The sequence below is a fragment of the Peromyscus californicus genome, unplaced genomic scaffold (genome assembly GCF_007827085.1).
Source record: "Peromyscus californicus insignis strain IS unplaced genomic scaffold, ASM782708v3 Scaffold_6__1_contigs__length_162567912, whole genome shotgun sequence".
Lineage (NCBI taxonomy): Eukaryota > Metazoa > Chordata > Mammalia > Rodentia > Cricetidae > Peromyscus > Peromyscus californicus.
In genome coordinates this window covers 13,612,419-13,630,808 of record NW_026294584.1, presented here as the reverse complement: position 1 = coordinate 13,630,808, position 18,390 = coordinate 13,612,419, and the positions used below count along the sequence as shown (strand labels likewise).

General features: G+C 38.9%; 1 protein-coding gene across 16 annotated transcripts in view; it reads right to left on the bottom strand.

Annotated features, from left to right (window-relative positions):
• Positions 1-18,390, bottom strand: part of Adam22 (ADAM metallopeptidase domain 22) — a 228,123-nt gene that overhangs the window by 51,674 nt on the left and 158,059 nt on the right. For all 16 annotated transcript variants that reach the window (XM_052720751.1, XM_052720752.1, XM_052720755.1 and 13 more), the window contains exons 8-16: positions 16,380-16,450; positions 13,516-13,590; positions 12,160-12,231; positions 11,251-11,417; positions 9,846-9,930; positions 8,671-8,761; positions 7,363-7,414; positions 2,210-2,309; positions 156-227 (exon numbers count right to left, since the gene is read on the bottom strand). In XM_052720751.1, the coding sequence (XP_052576711.1) occupies positions 156-227; positions 2,210-2,309; positions 7,363-7,414; positions 8,671-8,761; positions 9,846-9,930; positions 11,251-11,417; positions 12,160-12,231; positions 13,516-13,590; positions 16,380-16,450 (785 nt within the window). The remainder of the gene's footprint in view (positions 1-155; positions 228-2,209; positions 2,310-7,362; positions 7,415-8,670; positions 8,762-9,845; positions 9,931-11,250; positions 11,418-12,159; positions 12,232-13,515; positions 13,591-16,379; positions 16,451-18,390) is intronic.

The window sequence follows — 18,390 nt, the reverse complement described above, 5'->3', positions numbered from 1 at the left end:
CCAAGGTGTTTTTTAAAGTAAATGTTCAAACTCACAATGACAATCATTCACCCACAAATCCTATAAAATTTCTAGATATAATGCTCAGTATTATCACAAGTGCATACAGCTAGAATGACCCTAAAACTAGTCTTCAAAATGACAAGGGGACTTACCGCAGTGGTGCCACAATCACACTCCTCTCCAGTTTCAATGAAGCCATTTCCACACTCAGGAGGATCGAGAAGCTGTTGGAAGAACACCAAGAAGGGGCTGAAATACAGAAACATCAAAGACCCCAAGGGCTGACGCCACAGCAACATACCCTGTGTATATGTGATCTGCTCTAACTATATTTTTATTTACCTTAAAGTAAAAAGTACAACTTTAAAACTTGGAACTTCAGATAAATTTTGGTTTCTAATATTCAGACATAGTACTATATATTTATATTATATAATATGCATACCAAGTAGGGTCTCGTAAATGTCACCAAACAGATAATCTAACCACTGAGGTAAACCAAGACAGTTTGTCATCTGAAAATTCATTTTGGTGAGAAAACAGGAAATTTCGAGTCAGGAAGCCTAGATTAAAATCTTAGTACAGGGTAGGGTAGTACTTAACACCACAACACGTTTGGTGTGTGGGAGGTGCTGGATTCAATAGCCAGTAATAAAATACAACACAACACAATTCAACACAGCACAATGGAAGAAGACACAAATGATAAAGTAAAACCCTCCCACAAGCAACACAGTGGAGACTTTACTACCTTTAAACACAAACAGTAATATAAGCTGTCCATCTAATTAATTAGCTGTCTAAAATCATGAGGATCAAGTGTAATCACTTGTGAAAAATCCCATTATTATCTTTTTCAATTTGCTAATACTCTGTTAAGAATAATTTTTGTAGATCTGGAGAGAGGGCTCAGTGGCTAAGAGCACTTGTTGCTCTTGTAGAGGACCCAGGTCCATTTCCTAGCACTCAAATGACAGCATATAATTATCTGTAACTGTAGTTACAGCAATTTCGAATCCTTCTGGACTCTTCAGACACCAGGGATGCATGTGGTTCATATACATATAGGCAAGCAAACACTGATAAAATTAAAATTAAAAAATAAATCTTTAAAAGGAACACTTGTGTATCTATACTAAGGAGGGGTATTTTCATTTCTTCTTTTAAGATTTAATTCTCTCTCTCTCTCTCTCTCTCTCTCTCTCTCTCTCTCTCTCTCTCTCTCTCTCTCTCTCTCGTGTGTGTGTGTGTGTGTGTGTGTGTGATGCACATGACTGCAGGTGCCTTCAGAGGCCAGACACATTGGATCCCCTGGAGGTGGCATTACAGGAAGGTGTGAGCCACACAATGTGAGCAACAGGAAACTAGTGTGTGCTCTTAACTGCGGAGCCATCTTCCCAGCCCTTCCTTTGTTTCTTATTTTTAAATTAGCTTTGTTTAGCATACAGTGACATGGGTCTCATACTGACATTTCAGACTGCAGCTCCCTTTCTTCTTCGTCTTTTTTAAGACAAGGTCTTACTGTGTATCCCAGGTTGGCCTGGCTGTGTAGCTCTAGCTGGTCTTGGCCTCACCATGTTCCTCCTAACTTAGCTTCCAGAGTGCTGAAACTGCAGGCATGGCCTCCCAGGGTCTGACTCTGCTTCGTGAACAAAGTTACTTGAGATAAGAAGGTGATCACAAAATTACTATGCCCACTGACCTCTTCCATATAAACCATGACTACGGCCGTGAGCACGGATTTGCAGAGAACGGCAGTTAAGAGCTCCCATAATTAAAGCATTCTGACCTAATTGAGAGGAGATTTTTAAGCCTATTTAAACTTCCATCATTTTTTGTCTTCTGAATATAATTTATCCTATGGTGATGTACAGCATTAGTGCACAGTAATTACTATTAGCAAGCTGTGTAGTATTCATTTAGAAGCTAACCAAAGTTTTCACATTACAGAATGAAAATATAAGTCCATACTTTTGTAACTAGAAAGGATGAAAGGAAACCAAACAGAACTCCTACTCATTTCTGCCTCCTATCTATATCAGAAATAGTTCAGCATCTCCCAGATTAAAGCTGACCCCAAAATGAAGACATGTAACCTACCTAAAATAAGCTCATCAGATCAAACTGTAGACTTGGTGGATGAAAATTGGTGTTTATGAAAGCGTGCAATGATTCATAAATAATAAGTCTTGCCCACAGTTATTACCTTAGAAGGTTTGTTGAACAGGCAGGCACCACCGCCACTATTCAAGAAGTCATGATACTCCTCAATATTGCATTGAGTGAACTTTTTAGGGAGATAATAGCTGTAGGAGAATAGAAAGTGAATACCTCAGTACAGTGTTAGTGTTCCTTGTTTATTTGCTAGTCTTAAATTAGAACAGTGTTAAAATTATACATCCAGTCAACCATTATATTTCTAAACTTTTCATTCAGTGATGTGTAGTAGCTATTGGTTGCTCATTTATTTGCATATGAACTAAAAGATAGATATACATACAGCACCTATAATTTACATCAAAGACAATAAACTTTATTCCATAATGGGTGAATAATATACAACTAGCTACACCTCAATGATCAGAGAATCTATAACATAACTGCCTATAATTTATAATATGTGTCAGGCCATGAAAGTTGAAGAAAATCTAAGGGATTTTCCAGTCTGAAAGTATGTAAAGAAAGGAAGCTTAATAAGATGCCACATTCTGAAGCTGCTGGGGGATGTCTTTCTGTACAGTGTGAATATGTGTTGCTATGACTGATTAATAAAGAAGCTGCTCTGGCCTATGGTGAGTCAGGTTAGAGGCAGGTGGGAAATCCAAGGAGAGAGACAGGAAGGAGAAAGGCCGAGTCTAGAGATACACTGCAAGCCGCCACCAGGAGAAGCAAGATGCCAGCAGACTGGTAAGCCACAGAACACATGACAAAACACAGATTAATAGAAATGGATTAATTTAAGATATAAGAGCTAACTAGCAAGAGGCCTGCCATACACCACACAGTTTGTAAATAATATTAAGCCTCTGAGTAATTATTTTATAAGCAGCTGTGGGACCGCGGGGCCAGGTGGACCCGGAGAAAGCCTTCCAGCTACATGAAGCTTCAGCTGTAAATAACATTTCTGATTTATGGGTCAGTCCTGAATGTGGGGAACTGCACAATTTTCCTGGCTCTTCTCTGGCTAGTTGGAGGGTTCCTGTTATAGGAAATGCACCCAAAGGGTTTGAGGGTGACTAGACACCAAACTAGCAACTAGTTTATGATTCAGGGTACCAATGGGATCTTTTCTTACTAATCTTATGACTTTTTCTAAAGTTTGAAATTGTTTTAAATTATGTAACAGAAAGAAGTGATAAATGGTCCAGAGGAAAAAAGAAATGTGGTGAGATTAAAAATTTAGCACTTATACAGTAAGAATCCTCAAAATAAACATACCTTTGGAACAGTAATTCTTGGTTTTAGATTTTTTTTCCTTACAAAAATAGTTAGCTATATGCCCAGAGGTATATGTACAAACATTTACAGCAGCATAGTGTATAATAGTAAAGAACACGGAAGTAACTCAGATGTTGACTCATAAGGGAACAGCTAACCAAACTGACACATGGTTACAACAGAACAGCACAGAGTTATTAATAGTCACGGGTTTGAAGAACAGAAATGACGGCTACTCAGTGTTAGCTGAGAAATGAATATTTATATATCTAGTAGGAGCCAAAATTTATAAAACAATAAAAATGGAAATTAAAAATAATAATTAAAATGTAGTAACTTTTTAAAATCAACTATGACTACCACTGGAGAAAGAAAATGTCAATTTTATTTATAAATTTTCAAAAACTGTCTTATCTTGAAATTTTATTTAAAAGGGAAAAACAAGATAATAATGAATAGCGTTTACTTATTTTGTTTTTTTGAGAAGGATCTTATGATACAGTCCACACTGGCTTGAACTGACAATCTTATCTCCATCTCGCCAGTGACAGGATGAGAGGTGCCCCACTGTGCCTGGACAGTGAACATACGTTATTAAGCTTCTCTCCCCAGTCTTCAGGGACTTGTTTTTAACCATAGCATTGATTCTTTGTAGCATAGTAGTTAATATTTCACAAATTAATTAATATAATTCATTATTATATGCTGAAACTAATTGTATTTTTTTACTAAAATACTCCCCAAATAAAGCTGTAATGTGTATAAGTCATCTAAACTATTTTAATCCCTTTACTCCCTTTTCCTACAAAGACAAACTGTCTTTCAGGTGAAGAGTTTCTTCATCTGTTACTTCCCAACAGGTGTTCTTGCCACCTTGCCTTCTAGTCCTTCCTACAGGTCTCTGCCAGGTAGCCCATTATAAGTAGGTCTCTCTCCAGGTTCCCTATTTCTTCTACTGCTCAAGCTGAATCAGCTCCCAACTCAGCCTTAGACGCCAAAGTCCTGTTAGAAGTTGGCCATAGCAGCACATGCTTCAAATCCCAGACCTGGAGGAGTAGAGGCAGAGGATGATGAATTCAAAGCCAGCCTGGGATACATGAGACCCTGTCTCAGGGTGGAAAACAATCCATTGTGACATTAGTCCTGCAAATGTACTCACTAGGGTCACAGCCTAGCCTGGAATTCTGCACACTGTAAAACAGGAAACCCGAACCATTTCTCAGCCCTCGGTGGTGATGGGAAACAAATCTTCCACATTCAACCGTAGATCTGTTTTATATATCAACAGTTGAAGTGTGTAGGTCACAGAAGTTTGTCCTCCATTTTGCAGGGTAATGTATGAATTGCATTCAACATATCCTTAAGTTACCTAGTGGTATCGATTTCAACCATGTCTCCAACAATAGCAGTGCCAGTGACCTTCAGGATGCAATGAGGGCATGTACCTATGGAGTACACAGGGGATGCTGAGGAGGGCTCAGACCAAAGAGAGCCACAGCAGATAACGCTTACACAAAGGGGTGTTCTCTTGAGCCTATACATTTATATATATATATATATATATATATATATATATATCTTAAAGTGACTATTTGATTTCTCTATAATTATGCTTCACAATATAGGAATTGTCTATACAAATTTAATGTCACTAACCAAAAATAATCAGATATATTAAATACAAATTTTGAGACAGGGTCATACTGCTTAGTTCTGGGTGGCCTGAAACTCACCATGTAGACCAGGATGGCTTCCAACTCACGAAAATCTACCTGCCTCTGCCTCTCAAGTGCTGAGATTGAAAGTATGTGCTACCACACCTGGCTTATTTTAAATAAAACTCCTAATTAAAAAGATCCATAACATGAAATATAATAATAACTGGAAAATCACAATTACAAAATTCATTCTTAATGAACAAAATATACAATGAAAAAATTTTAAATACTTTATAAACATGTTTGTAAGTATACTTCCTCCCATCCCTTATTGTCCTTATTATCCTTAGAGTTCAAAATTCAAACGGAATCAATAAATATTTACTGAATATCAAGTCTATTTAAGGAGGTATGAAATAAAAATTAGTAAAAATATAATTCTTCAAGCATGCATGACTAAATGTTGAGATGAATAATGCATATATACAGACTTAAATTATAATGCAGAGAGCACTGGGGGTGAGGGTCGAGGTGGTAAAAGTGCCTGCCATCGAGGCAGGAAGACCTAAGTGTAGATCGCTAGCACTCATGCAAAAGCTGAGCCCAGCAGCATCCATCTGTAACTCCAGCACCAGGGGCTATACGGTAGATCCCTGGAGGAGAATAACCAGCCAGCCTAGCTGATGAGATCCAGGTTCAACAAGAGAGCCTGTCTCAAAAAAGATGGCAAAGTGAAATAGAGGAAGACACCCACTGGGGACCTCCGGTCTCCACGTTCTCATGTATACTTGGGCATGAACACCAGCACACACCTACACATAAGTACACCACACACAAAAATTATCACGCATGGGTTAAAATCATGATAAACCTCAAAGATGGCTAGAAATGTGATTGGATAGAGAAAACAGGGGAAGGCATTCTAAAGAAAAACAAGTTATTCAGGAAACCAAAAGGAGACGGAAGTTCAAATATAATCATAATAAGCAAATTTGGAGAAGCTAAAAATCCATGTAGGATTATGCTTAGCAAATCAAAAATGCTAGAACCCACAACCAATTATGATAAGAAAACAACAGAATACTGGAAAATGATATGGTAAATGAGAATAAATATACGGATATATAAACCATCTAAACAAAAAAGTAAGAAATTTGAACCTTATTCTTTTTCACTTGTTTGTTTTTTGAGACAGCCTCATGTATATTTGGCTGGCATCCAACTCACAATACAGCAGAAGATGACCTTTAACTCCTGATCCTCCTGCCTCCACCTTCCTAGTTTTTGGGGTTACAGGTGTGTGCTACCACACCTGTCAGTTTTATTCTTCAGACAGTTGTGATTCACAAAAGTTCTGGGTAACACATTGGTATTTAGTAAACAAATGTTACAAATTGATGGCATGGATTAATCTTACAAGCATAATGTTATCTAAGAAAGCAAAAGACATGAAAACATGTTATGAGACGTCTCATGAGTCATAAGCATGTGAAGCAATGATACTTTACATATATACATATGTAAATTCTGTAGTATTACAAAGGACCTGTGAATAACAACCAGAATCAAAGGTGGCTGCCTTGTTGAGGATAGGGGTGATAAGGGGAACACAGTGTCTCCCTTTTGAAAGCTGAGACATGAGTGTGTAAAGCCGGAAAGAAGCCTGAGTGTGTGGAATGGCAGTGAATAATAATAGCAAGAAAAACAAACTCTAAAGGAGGGCAGAGTGATCAGTCTGGATTGAAAGGAAGGGTTCTAGCAATTTATTAATAATAAAAAAAAGACAGGTCTGACTGTGTGAAGATGGGATAGTATAAAAATGAAAATCTTGTGCTCTTCCCAACTCCGTGCTCAATGACACTGCACTATGAAGCCACCACACCATCATCAACGTGGAGTCGAGAGATACAAATACAGGCTGCAATTTTTTTGTTGTTTCATTTTGAGGGTCAATTTAGCAGTTGAACTGAAGGAGATAAATAAAAGGGATTTAGTAAACAAACCTAACAAAAGAAGAGAACTGTCACCTCATTACAATTCTAGCGTAGACCTAAGACTGAAAACGTTCCTCGGGTCTGCTCATTAACTTCAAGTAGTTTTGTTTTATTTTGTCTTAAGTAAGAGGTTATTTTGTAAAAATATTTTGCATGCAGGGCCATCAGGAATATTTCTTTTTGATGTTTCTCGTAAGTGCCTGTAGTGCAGTCCATGCACTAAGTGATAGCGTGTCCCACTCCCAGGAAGGTGACGAGAAGTGACTCACCCGGTGTCTCCCATGACACAGCCAGACCACGTGTCCTCACATTTACACTCTCCTAAGAGAAAACGAATGCACAGCCTGTCACAAACTGGACGCAGCTGCACTGAAGTAGCTTTTATTGTATCTTAGCTCTGTGTTCAAAATGGTTTTTAAAGGCATATTTCAAATTCTGCTTACACTAAAAAAGCTTTGGCTGCAATGTATAAAAAGCAAAATGAGTTTGACCCCATGGGGTCATATACATTGCCCCAATGCTTCACAAATGGTCATATTTTCAAACCGCTCACTTTAAAAAGCTACATGAAAGACAATCAAATAAAAAACAAAAAAAAAAAACCCAGCAAAAACGTAATGGCACCTCACTAGGACCCCCGGCTTCAGCAGTTTTGAGGGGGGAAATATTGCAGGGTCTTTCCATTTCTAAAATCCTCAGTGCTGAGGACTCTGGTAGAAGGTGGTAGAGAATTCTGGTTGATTAAGCAGAAGTCTCCAGAATCAGAGACTCCCTGGCTTGAAAGTCCTAATTTGTCACTTAATACATGTTTAATCCTGCAGACAATATCCTTTTATGACCTAGCCACTTCATCTGTAAAGTAGTACTGAGAATAAGCATCCTGTAGGATCATTTTGAAACTCAGATGAGAAGGTAGATACATGTAATAGGGCCTTTGATCATCCAGGAAAAAATAGCTCTCCATAAATGGTATTCTTATTACAGGTATTTGTTGCTAAAATAATTAAATAAATAATTAAACAATTAAAACGAAATTGTTACCACAAATATACAGTATTAGACCATTCACAGAGAAGTACCTTTACCTACTCTGGAAAAAAAATTTTCATGGATGCTAAGGCTAGCAAACTTTAGTTGATCTACATTTTCTTAGGCCCTTCATCAGGTCTGGTCTCAACAAGGAAGTTCTGTGTCTCGGGCCATATGCAGAGATGTCTTAAGTAAACCATAATACAATACAGTCTGAGCTCCAAACAACCTAGAATTCTCCACAAGAAACTTTCACATTTCCAAAATGAGCTATCTTTGTCCCTTTTGGGGTTAAATCCAACTCTGACCTTATCATCACACGGTTTCACTGTTCTTTAAACATGGGGAATTTTTCACATATGATGTACATATTCTCTTCATTACTTTTGAAAGCAACATTTTATCACTAGTTTGCATATCTTGCTCTACTCCCCACAATCCTGATCAAGCAACCGAATTAAAAAGAATCTCATTCCACAAAATATTTAACAGGCTGTCTACAATAATAATTAATAAATTCAACTAAGTCACACAGGACCAAAACTTACCACTTGCTAATTTTCTCTTGTCTGAGATTATACCAATATTGTGGGCTAACGACTGAGCAAGGGTAACTGCCATCAAATCGGTTTTTCCAAACTGAAAAACGAAATCAAAATAAATGTAAGTGAGCACTGTTTTCCATAGAAGATAGATCAGAGAAAATGGTAGGGAACAACCGAAAACAAGCCATTTCTGAGCATTTTCTTCCCTTTGTGTGTGATGTGTTGGAGACAGGGCCTCTCGATGTTGCCTAGGCTTACCTCTAACTCATGGTGAGCCACCTGCCTCAGTCTCCTTGTTGCTGGGGTTATAGGCATGCATTACCATGCCCTAAACATTTTCCTTAGTCGAGTCTAAGCATCTTGTAGCTAGTACTGAACATGCAATTGGGATGAAGTAGTAGGAAACAAATCCATACATGATTAAGTCTTAGAAGAAATACTGCAAGCCAGAGAATCATTCATTTCATAGTTTGGAAATTTAAGTAAACACAATTATGAATCCAAATTTCACCTGATAACATCCCTGAAAAACTTAATAACTGTACATTACTAAGCTAGTCTTTGAATGACACATAATAAAACTGTGTCAAATTATCTGGAACTACTTTTTTTCTCAAGTGGAATAGAAAGCAGCTTTAGCAAACGTAATGATGGTCTATAGCCAACGGAATCTGTGGCCTTCCAAAGACTGAAGCATTTTCCTTTACTTTGTTTACTTTGTTTAGTGTGTTACAAGTAAACCTTCTCCAGGAAACCCTTCTATACTCTTTCATTGTCCCCAAATTTGTCAAATACTGATCAAAGAAGAACACTTCCAACAGGTTTGCTAGGTGGCAATCCAGTGCTTCAGGGACTACTCAAATCTGGAAAAATCCTCATTCAACAATGTAAACACTCGGGCTCCATTCTTATTTTCAATGAAGGTTAGTGTACAGATTCTCTCTATATGAACTGCTTAATCTGGAAATTAGTCTATGCAGAACATGAGCACAATCATCAGGCAGTATATTTCATTCTTTCCTATTCTGTTGTCTGGGCACACACAGGAGCTATATTGATGACTAGTAAAGCAGTCTAGCAGTTGAAGACTGTGGACTACTGAGAAATTACTTCTGAAGTATTAGGAAAACATTTTCAGCCATCATACCACTTTGTATTGCACAGATGTTCACACCTACTTCATTCACGCCTCCTCCTCTCAGCAGCGAGCAAATCCCACCAATATAAGCTGCGCCGCTCCGGCTACTCTCAAATTGACTTCCCCTTTTAGAAAAGGAAATGAAAAATGCTTACTGCTCACAGTTCACACAGCCAAGACCTTCTCAGAGTTAACTTACCACATTTATTTTCTCAATGCATACAATACATTCCCAAGGTAAGGAAGGGATATGAAAGTAATTTACACACGTGATCAAAGAGAAAGGTTCCTGAGGGCTGCTTCCCCACATGATCAATATATATCTTACATGGAAATACATCTATGAAAAATCAATTGCAGATATGATACTCTCTGAGAATACAAAAAAAATCACTGTTTTAGAGATTTAGCCCAAAATATAATTAATGATAACATATCAGACATTCCTACAATGAAGAGCCATCAATAAGATAGTCGATGCTCTTCAAAAGTATCATGTTCAACATGGGCAAAGGCTGAGGAAATCTTTCAGCTTAAAGAAGACTAAAGAGACAAACAGGAATCACACTGTGGATCACTGTCCTGGATGCTGAAAGAGAAATGTAGCTGCAGAAGGGCATTAAGACACTTGTTGAAGACTGAACACTGAACTGAACACGGACTATGAACTATGTAAGGACGTCACATGGTGTTAAGTATTCTGTTTTTAATGATTTATTGTGTTATTTAAAAGAATGTCTTTATTTCTAAGAGAATGCATGGAATGACTCAAGTATTTAGTAGGAAATGCAAACTGTCTCCAATTCTCATTTGTACAGGAAATGAGAAAAAATGCAAGTCTTGAATTTGTGTAAAGTGTAGGCAATTTCCTTATGGCATTCTGGCATCTTTTCTCTAAATCTGAAATTAGATAAAAAATTAAAAATAACACCCAAAATACATCTTTCACATCTAATCATAACTGTCCTCAATAGCTCTGATTTTAGATAAGGTCCTAAAATTCTACAGACTATATTTTGCTGCTATATCAAATATGTGTATTACTAAAGGAAAGAACACAAGAAGAGTAGATAAGAAACTCCAGAAACTTCCTTAGCTCTTACCGCAGAACCCAAACCATAGAGAGAGCAGTGGCATTTAAAACATGCCAATTTTAAAGAATATAATAAATTGTGGGAATTCCCTGTATGAATGTGACAGTATATTTCCTCAGTAAATGCTCTGACTATGCATTGGGAAAATAATGAAATAGACAAGCAATAATAACTTAAGTCACTTAAACCTCATGAAAATTCCAAACAACCTATACTTCAAAACTCATTCCAAATGCACAGCCATATCACATAATAATTGTGTTATCACAGAAGGATGCATTTCAGTCACAAGTAAGAGAAAGCATTCAACGTGGAACCAGAAAGAGTAAAAGTATTTTAAAAGTTACATACGAGAAAAGATGAACTGCGTCACTCTTCTCTTTGATAAAATCCCTCCTGTATTTCATAAACTCACGCAGGGTGATCAGTGGGTTCTCAGATATGGCAAACTTGTTGTCAGCAGCCCAGGTTTCCATGGCAACCAGTACTATCCTAGTCTTAAGTTGGCCTTTATAGATCTAGGGCATTAACGAAATGGACACATCGGCTACACACGCGGTAAGGTCAGTTTATGAAGCACTCCAAAGTTCCGTTCCTGGAAATGTCTTTGTTTTAATTAAAGGAGATCATGACTTTCCTAATTTGAATGCACTTCCCTTAAAGAAGAGAGAATCAAACTATTTACCTAGGAAAACCCAATGAACAAAGCAAATTTTAGACATAGACAGTGTTTTCTTTTGACAAACATGCTCAATGTATGGCTTTCCCCAAGTCCACATTTGGCATCCTAGATAAATAATTTATGAAAACCTGAGTTTCTCTGACAAAAAGGCAGAACAATAAAGGTTCTCTAAGGAAGTGACCGCTACACAGCCTGTGTGGTGTGGAGGAGAGTGCAGAGAGAATTATTTGGGAGCTCGGCCAGTCAGAGCCTGGCCATGGTACTGGGTGTTTCTGAAGAGGCTCAGTTCCCGTACCATCGCTGCACTGATGTCCAGACGTGCACCATGAGTATCTCTGCTAAAGCCTGTGTGGAGGTCAAGCTCTGTCTTTTACAGTATGAAACACACAAGAAAAAATGCAAGCACATCTTTGGCCAGCCCACCTTCCCAAACAGATTAGTCAATAGAATCCCTGGCAAGGTCCCCCAGGTCTCTGAGGTCATCCTGGCTAAGTGTAACTTGGAGGAATGTGAATATAGTCACCTGATTACCCACCTACTAGCAATAAGGGGCAACGATGAGTGGGGTTGGTACTTACCATATCCGCCATGTTCACCACAGACTTCGCATAGGTATTTGTATGTACAACGGAGAGCCGATGCTTTTTAAACTGAAAGCAACAGACAACAGGGAAGGGTGTTCAAAGTCACCAGGAAAGAAGCATCTTAGGATAGGAAACAAAATATCAGAAAAATTCCCAAGGCTTTCAGTCAAAAAAAACTCAGGGTTGAGCATTATCTACCCTGAAGTCTGGAAGCTGGAGACTGAAGGCAAAGATGACTTTATCTCATGTGTGAGACCAAATTCAGTAAGTTCCTCATTAAGGGACCAGAAAATAGCATATAATATATAAGCTTGGTGCACACAAGGTTCTGGGTTCAACCCTCCACATATTTAAAACAGCACCCACTCCGTCCGCTGCACAGGTTTATTTTGGGGGTTGTTCAATTGAAAGCTGTTACGACCTATAAGACATGCAGTGAGACAGGACCAAAGGTAGTCAACGCAGATGTGGCTACAGGCGTGAGATTCTACAAGTTCTACATGGCTCTGGAGTAAGAGAAACCCTAAGGTCCAAATCGCAAGGAGATGGCTCAGAGTCAACGTGGGTCACGTGTTTGGTCTGCTTGGCCTCAGTGGTATTCTAAAAGGGTTTATCACATAACCCAATTTCTTTTTCAAGTAGCACCCTCACACGACAAGCACTGAGGGAAGCTGCAGATAAGGAGCCCATGGAAGCAAACTCTCATCCATGCTCTTGGGAACACCCCTAGTGAAACACATTGGTTAAAAAAAAAGACATGAAAATAGTAGAAATGGGCTACATGAGAAAGGAAGGGACTGGGAGAGGAATAACAGGAGAAGATAATGGGGGGCAGTGGAGAGGTGAATATGGTCAAAATGCATTACAGACACATGAAAATGCCAACACATAACAAGCTCATGATTATGTACAGCTAGTACATAAAGATAAAAAAGAAGTGCTTTTGGACCCTTATAAACAATTGCTAGTTATTTCCACCTAAGCACGTTTTCTTTTTACAAGTTGTTCCTTGGTTGGGCTTCCCCTCTTCTCTGAAGCTCCTCTTCTCACTGTGCGGCTGCTTGCTGAGAGTGGTAGAGCTCTATACAGGTGGCACAGTGGGCAGTCGCCAACACTCAGAGATTGTTTGCCTTGGGTGCTTTGATATTAAACCCTAACAAAAGTGTCTGAGCGCTTCCAAAAGCAGTGTGTGTGTGTGTGTGTGTGTGTGTGTGTGTGTGTGTGTGTGTGTGTTTACACAAATGGGTTTTCCAAGTCACAACTTGATGAGGTTTTTGTTTCTTCTAAACATACTTTTTACACAACAGCTAGGAGCAAAAAGGACAGAAGGAGAGGGGAGGCGAATCTTACCATGATATGATCATTCACAATCATCAATTCGATGTATTTGGTTTCCTCCTCTACATTGCGGGGAAATCGAAGAAGCTGTAACACAGTGAAAAAAAAAAAAAGAATAAACATCTAAAGTTAGCTGCAAAAACTAAAAGCTTGGGAGAAATCAATTAAACAAAATTTGCCTTTTTACTCCAGCATTAACTTTTAAACTCTCCTCAATTTTCTTAGTTTTGGAGTAGATAAAACATGGGTATGGTTTGAAAAAAAATCAATGAAGAATAAAAATCAAGGATGAAATTGTCCTCTTGCCTCTACTCCCTTCTTCCATGGGGTTGTAGCAAATTACTAAGTTTTTTCCCCCAGAATGTTTACACAAATACAATTAAATACGATATATGCTTCATATGCTTACGTACCTCACGCTTGTCTCTATCAACACACTTTTATCTACCCGTGGCGTGGAAGCAACACAAGCAGAGCATTGTTCCTGCGTTAGTTCAATGCCAACAGTACTTCCGACAGCGAGGGACTGGGACTTTTCTGGGTCATCTCCAAATCTAGGAGCGGCATGACTTTCCTCTGGTGTGGTTCACAGGATCCCCACAAGCTACAGGGGTGTGGTCAGCATAGCGCTGAAGTTCCCAAGTAGTCCTGGAGTGTCTTTAACTGACACATCTCTCTGCTCAACAAGTTCTCCTCACTTTCAAAACCACAATCAGTCAATACTATGGGCAAAGTCACCAGGGCAGCCATCCCTTCTGCCCATCCATCACAGTCATTAGCAAGATCTATGAGACTGACTTTTCTTTTATGCCACTCTTCAATAGAGGACTCCCCACCCCCAGTAAACCTTGTTCACTTGCAAGACTATTTTCGTGATGAGGGCACACCATCAAAATCAAACCAAAATCAATACATGTATGTTTGAGTGCTACATTTTAAACAAACTAAAAATATACAGCCCCATAGATTTTTGTCTCTTTCTAAATGTATTCTTTAGCCTTTAAAAAAGACTCTTACAACATTAGTTTCACAGAGAATAATGGACTGTATTTTTAATCTAAAAACTAAGCAGGAAAACTAACACAAGAACAAGAAGGTCCGACGAGGACAACAAACTCTCCCTTACGCACTGCGGCTTCCTAGTTAATCTAGAAGACTTTCCAGTGAGTCCCAGCATTTTTCTCAATGCCTGGGACTTGCATTTGGACACAGTATCACACTTACTCAAATTCATGAGTTCATAAAGAAGTGAAAGGTTCTCCTTCCTAGCCAATGACAAGATGTTGAGATGCTTCTAAAAGAACTTCAAAACACAGGTTAATAGGATATTTCTCCTACTCTCTTAACTCAGAATTCATAACAATAAACCATTTTGTAAATTAAATCTTTATAGGAATTGTTTTTGCCTTAATTTAACTCAAGACATTCATGTGTCTGTATCTAAAGAATGTACTTCAAGCTTATGGTCGTGACTTGGAGAACACACTGGCTTCTGAGGGGTGGGTAGAGACATGTCTGGGACCAGATTTTCTGTATGAGAATCACAGCTCCTATTTGAGCCTTGTGCGTCCTGTCCTTATCAGTAAGTATAGATCATAACAGTAACTTCTTCATAAGGATATCATGAGGAGCAAAAGTGTTAACATTCTGTCCAATTCTTCAATTAAACAGTTAGAAATTCTTATAAAGTGGACATGTACATGCTAAGTTTACAACAAATATTAGCAACTGTAATTCACACAAACATCTGTCTGAAACTACATTCTATTTTAACCAGACATGGACGTCTACGCCTGTAATCCCAGGACTAGGGAGACAAGGGTAGGGTGAGTGCTGGAGATTGGAAGCCACTCTGGGCTACAGAATGAGACCCTGTCAAAGAACAAAAGGAAACAGAGAGCACCCAGCACAGGCCTTAGAAACAGTTCCCGGGGAGGCTGAAGCAGAAAGAGCACAAGTTCTACACCCGCCACTAGAGCAAGCTCAAGTCCACATCGCACAACTTGAGCGGATTCTGTTTCTAAAATGGCTCTGCATACAGCTCAGTGGCTTGGCATGTGAGCATTGCTAGGTTTGGTCCTGGGAGGTGACTAGACGCTGACATGTGTATGAGGAGCAAGCACATGCATAATGAGTATTTCCCTGTCCTCTCTATAAAGTAAGTACTTCATACAACCTTCAACAGATTCACTTTCATCCCCATCTATTTCATTCCTTGGGTGCTTCTTATGCCACGTGCACACACATGCTCCCACAAGCCACCATCACCATGATAGTGATGAATTGACTCTGACAGCAGATCTTTATTCCAGGCCATTTAATGTCAACTATGTGACACAAGGCAAGTCATCCTCAGATGTGAGAGCCACATGACAGAACAGTACCTGCCCCTGTGCTTTAAGGTGCCTTAGGTACCTTAAGGACAGCTGCTATCACCACAATATCCGGTTAAACAGTCCTAAAGCTACGTCCTCATTTATATACTAAATCCAAGGCAGCTCAAGTGAGAAAAAGGCATTTTGTGGCTTCACACCCTGTCAAGAATAGCAAAGAAGACCCCATGAAGTGGTTCATATCTGAGCAAGGGAAGAAACCTTGCTTCAAGCAGAGACCTCATGACCCATGGCAATGAGGACTCCATCCTCCTCCATCTTCTAGCCACTCCCTGTAAAATAGTGCATCCTGCTGCTGCTTCCCTGCACTGTCACCTGCTCTGTTTCCCCATCCCCACAAATGGCCACACTGGTCCTTACACACACACACACACACACACACACACACACACACACACACACCGCAGACACTGAGTGGAGACTCAAAGGATCACCAGTAGCCAAGTGTTCTAAATACCATGGCTTACAACTGCAAACACATACCTGTCGTTTACTCCGCTTTAGTCTTGGCTTCAAAACAACTTTTGGCGGAGTAATATTTACTCGTTGAAATTCTACAAGGAAATAAAAACAAACAGTGCATTTTCCAGACTTCTTTAATAGAAGGCAAAATTTCACTAATTTTTCTTTCTACTTAGTGAGTACATAAATCATTAAGTAATTATGTTGCATTAACCATAAATAAGTATCTAATGGGTAAATACAATACACAAAAGCTCAAGCACATCCGTCCTACTTCATGTCATGTTTTCATAGTCATCCTATGAATACGAACACATTCTTTGTTAAAAACCTGCTAAGTAGTCAACCTGAATGACTGGGAAACGGGAGCAAATCCAACACACTCTTAACATGGCCTATTAGGAAACTAATCAGGACACCAAAATTGGACTCAACTGTTACCAGTTCATACACATTCTCTTCCCAAGACAAAATTGATCTAAGGCCTTGTTTACTATTACAAGGCAATGGGACAACTTGAGTCCCTCTTTAACTTGCAGGTCAGAATCACGCATAAACTATTCATGGATATAGATAAATTCATCTCTGGATTCTAGGTGAGTTGTAAGGGAAAACTTTCTACAAAGTGATGTAAATGGATGGAACTAGCAAAAATCATCCTGAGTGAGGTAACCCAGATCCAGAAAGACAAATACGGTATGTACTAACTGATAAGTGGATATTAGCTGCAAAGTGATTGCTCCCACACACATGAGTATATGAGCAGTACAAATTGAACTTGTTGGGTTATTACTAAAAAAAAAAATAGTTGGGAAGGAGTAGAAAGGCAGGGGGATGGATCTGGGAGAAGTTAGGGGGATGTGATTAAAATATATTATATGCATGTATGAAATTCTCAAAGGGTTAATAAAGAACAACTTAGAAACATTAATACCAGATAGGTAACATTAGGACAATAAATATCTCAGTAAGAAGTGATATCATCATAGTGATGAAAGGATCACTTCACCAAAGACACAACACTTCTGCCAATCATCCATGAGCACTCAGCTAAGCCACATTCAGGCCCTTGGCTCTCAGAAACTAAAGTAATAATGTTTATCCACAGCAGCCTCTGTACTAAAAATGGCAAACACAAACAGAAACTGTAAATGTCTTAAATGTTTATTTTCATCTTCTGTGATTCAGTATATCTGGAAGGGGCTGAGAACTCATTTTGTTTTGTTGTACAAGGGATTAAGCCAAGGCCTCGTGCAAAGCAAACAATAACAAACCCTAAATGTGTGAGGAAACATGCCATGCTATCCCCTGGATTGGAAGACTCACTACTGAGCTGTCTGTTTTCCCACGGTTAATCTACACATTCAATATGATCTAATAAGAATCTAAGAGGAATTTCAGAAACTGACAAGTTGATTCTAAACCGATATGAAAATGCAAAGGACCTAGAAGAGCTAAATTAATTTGAAAAGGGGTAAAACTGAAGGATATATGCTACCTGATTTCAAAACACACTGTAAAGCCACAGTGAGCAAAACAGTAGACATGGGTGGCTGAATGAACGGAGGCCAAGGAAGAGACCCTTTTTAACTGATCAACTAAAAGAAACATTTCAATACTTAATGGCAATCCAAACAATTCAGTGTTAATATGTCTGACAAAGTCCTTCTATCTGGGGTATGTAATCTTTTTTTTAAAAAAAAGCTTTTGGCTAAGATCAAATGCAGAATACGTAAATCCTTCTACAATGCAACAACTACAAGAGAAAAATCCGACTGGTGACTAGTAAGCATGCACTACATATCATCAGTCAAACGTCTACCAGATGAAAGCACAGTGCCACAGCACCGTGCACACTGCAGTGGCTACCATCCACGAACACCACAGATTCCCTGTCTCCCGTGCTCAAGCTTTGGGGTAATTACTACCGCCATACGGTGTTTATGTGAGAGCAGAATGACATAAGGATTCCGAAGAAGCCACTCAACAGCTTCTCATTAAACAATGTTTTCCAAAGTAGAATCTTTGGATC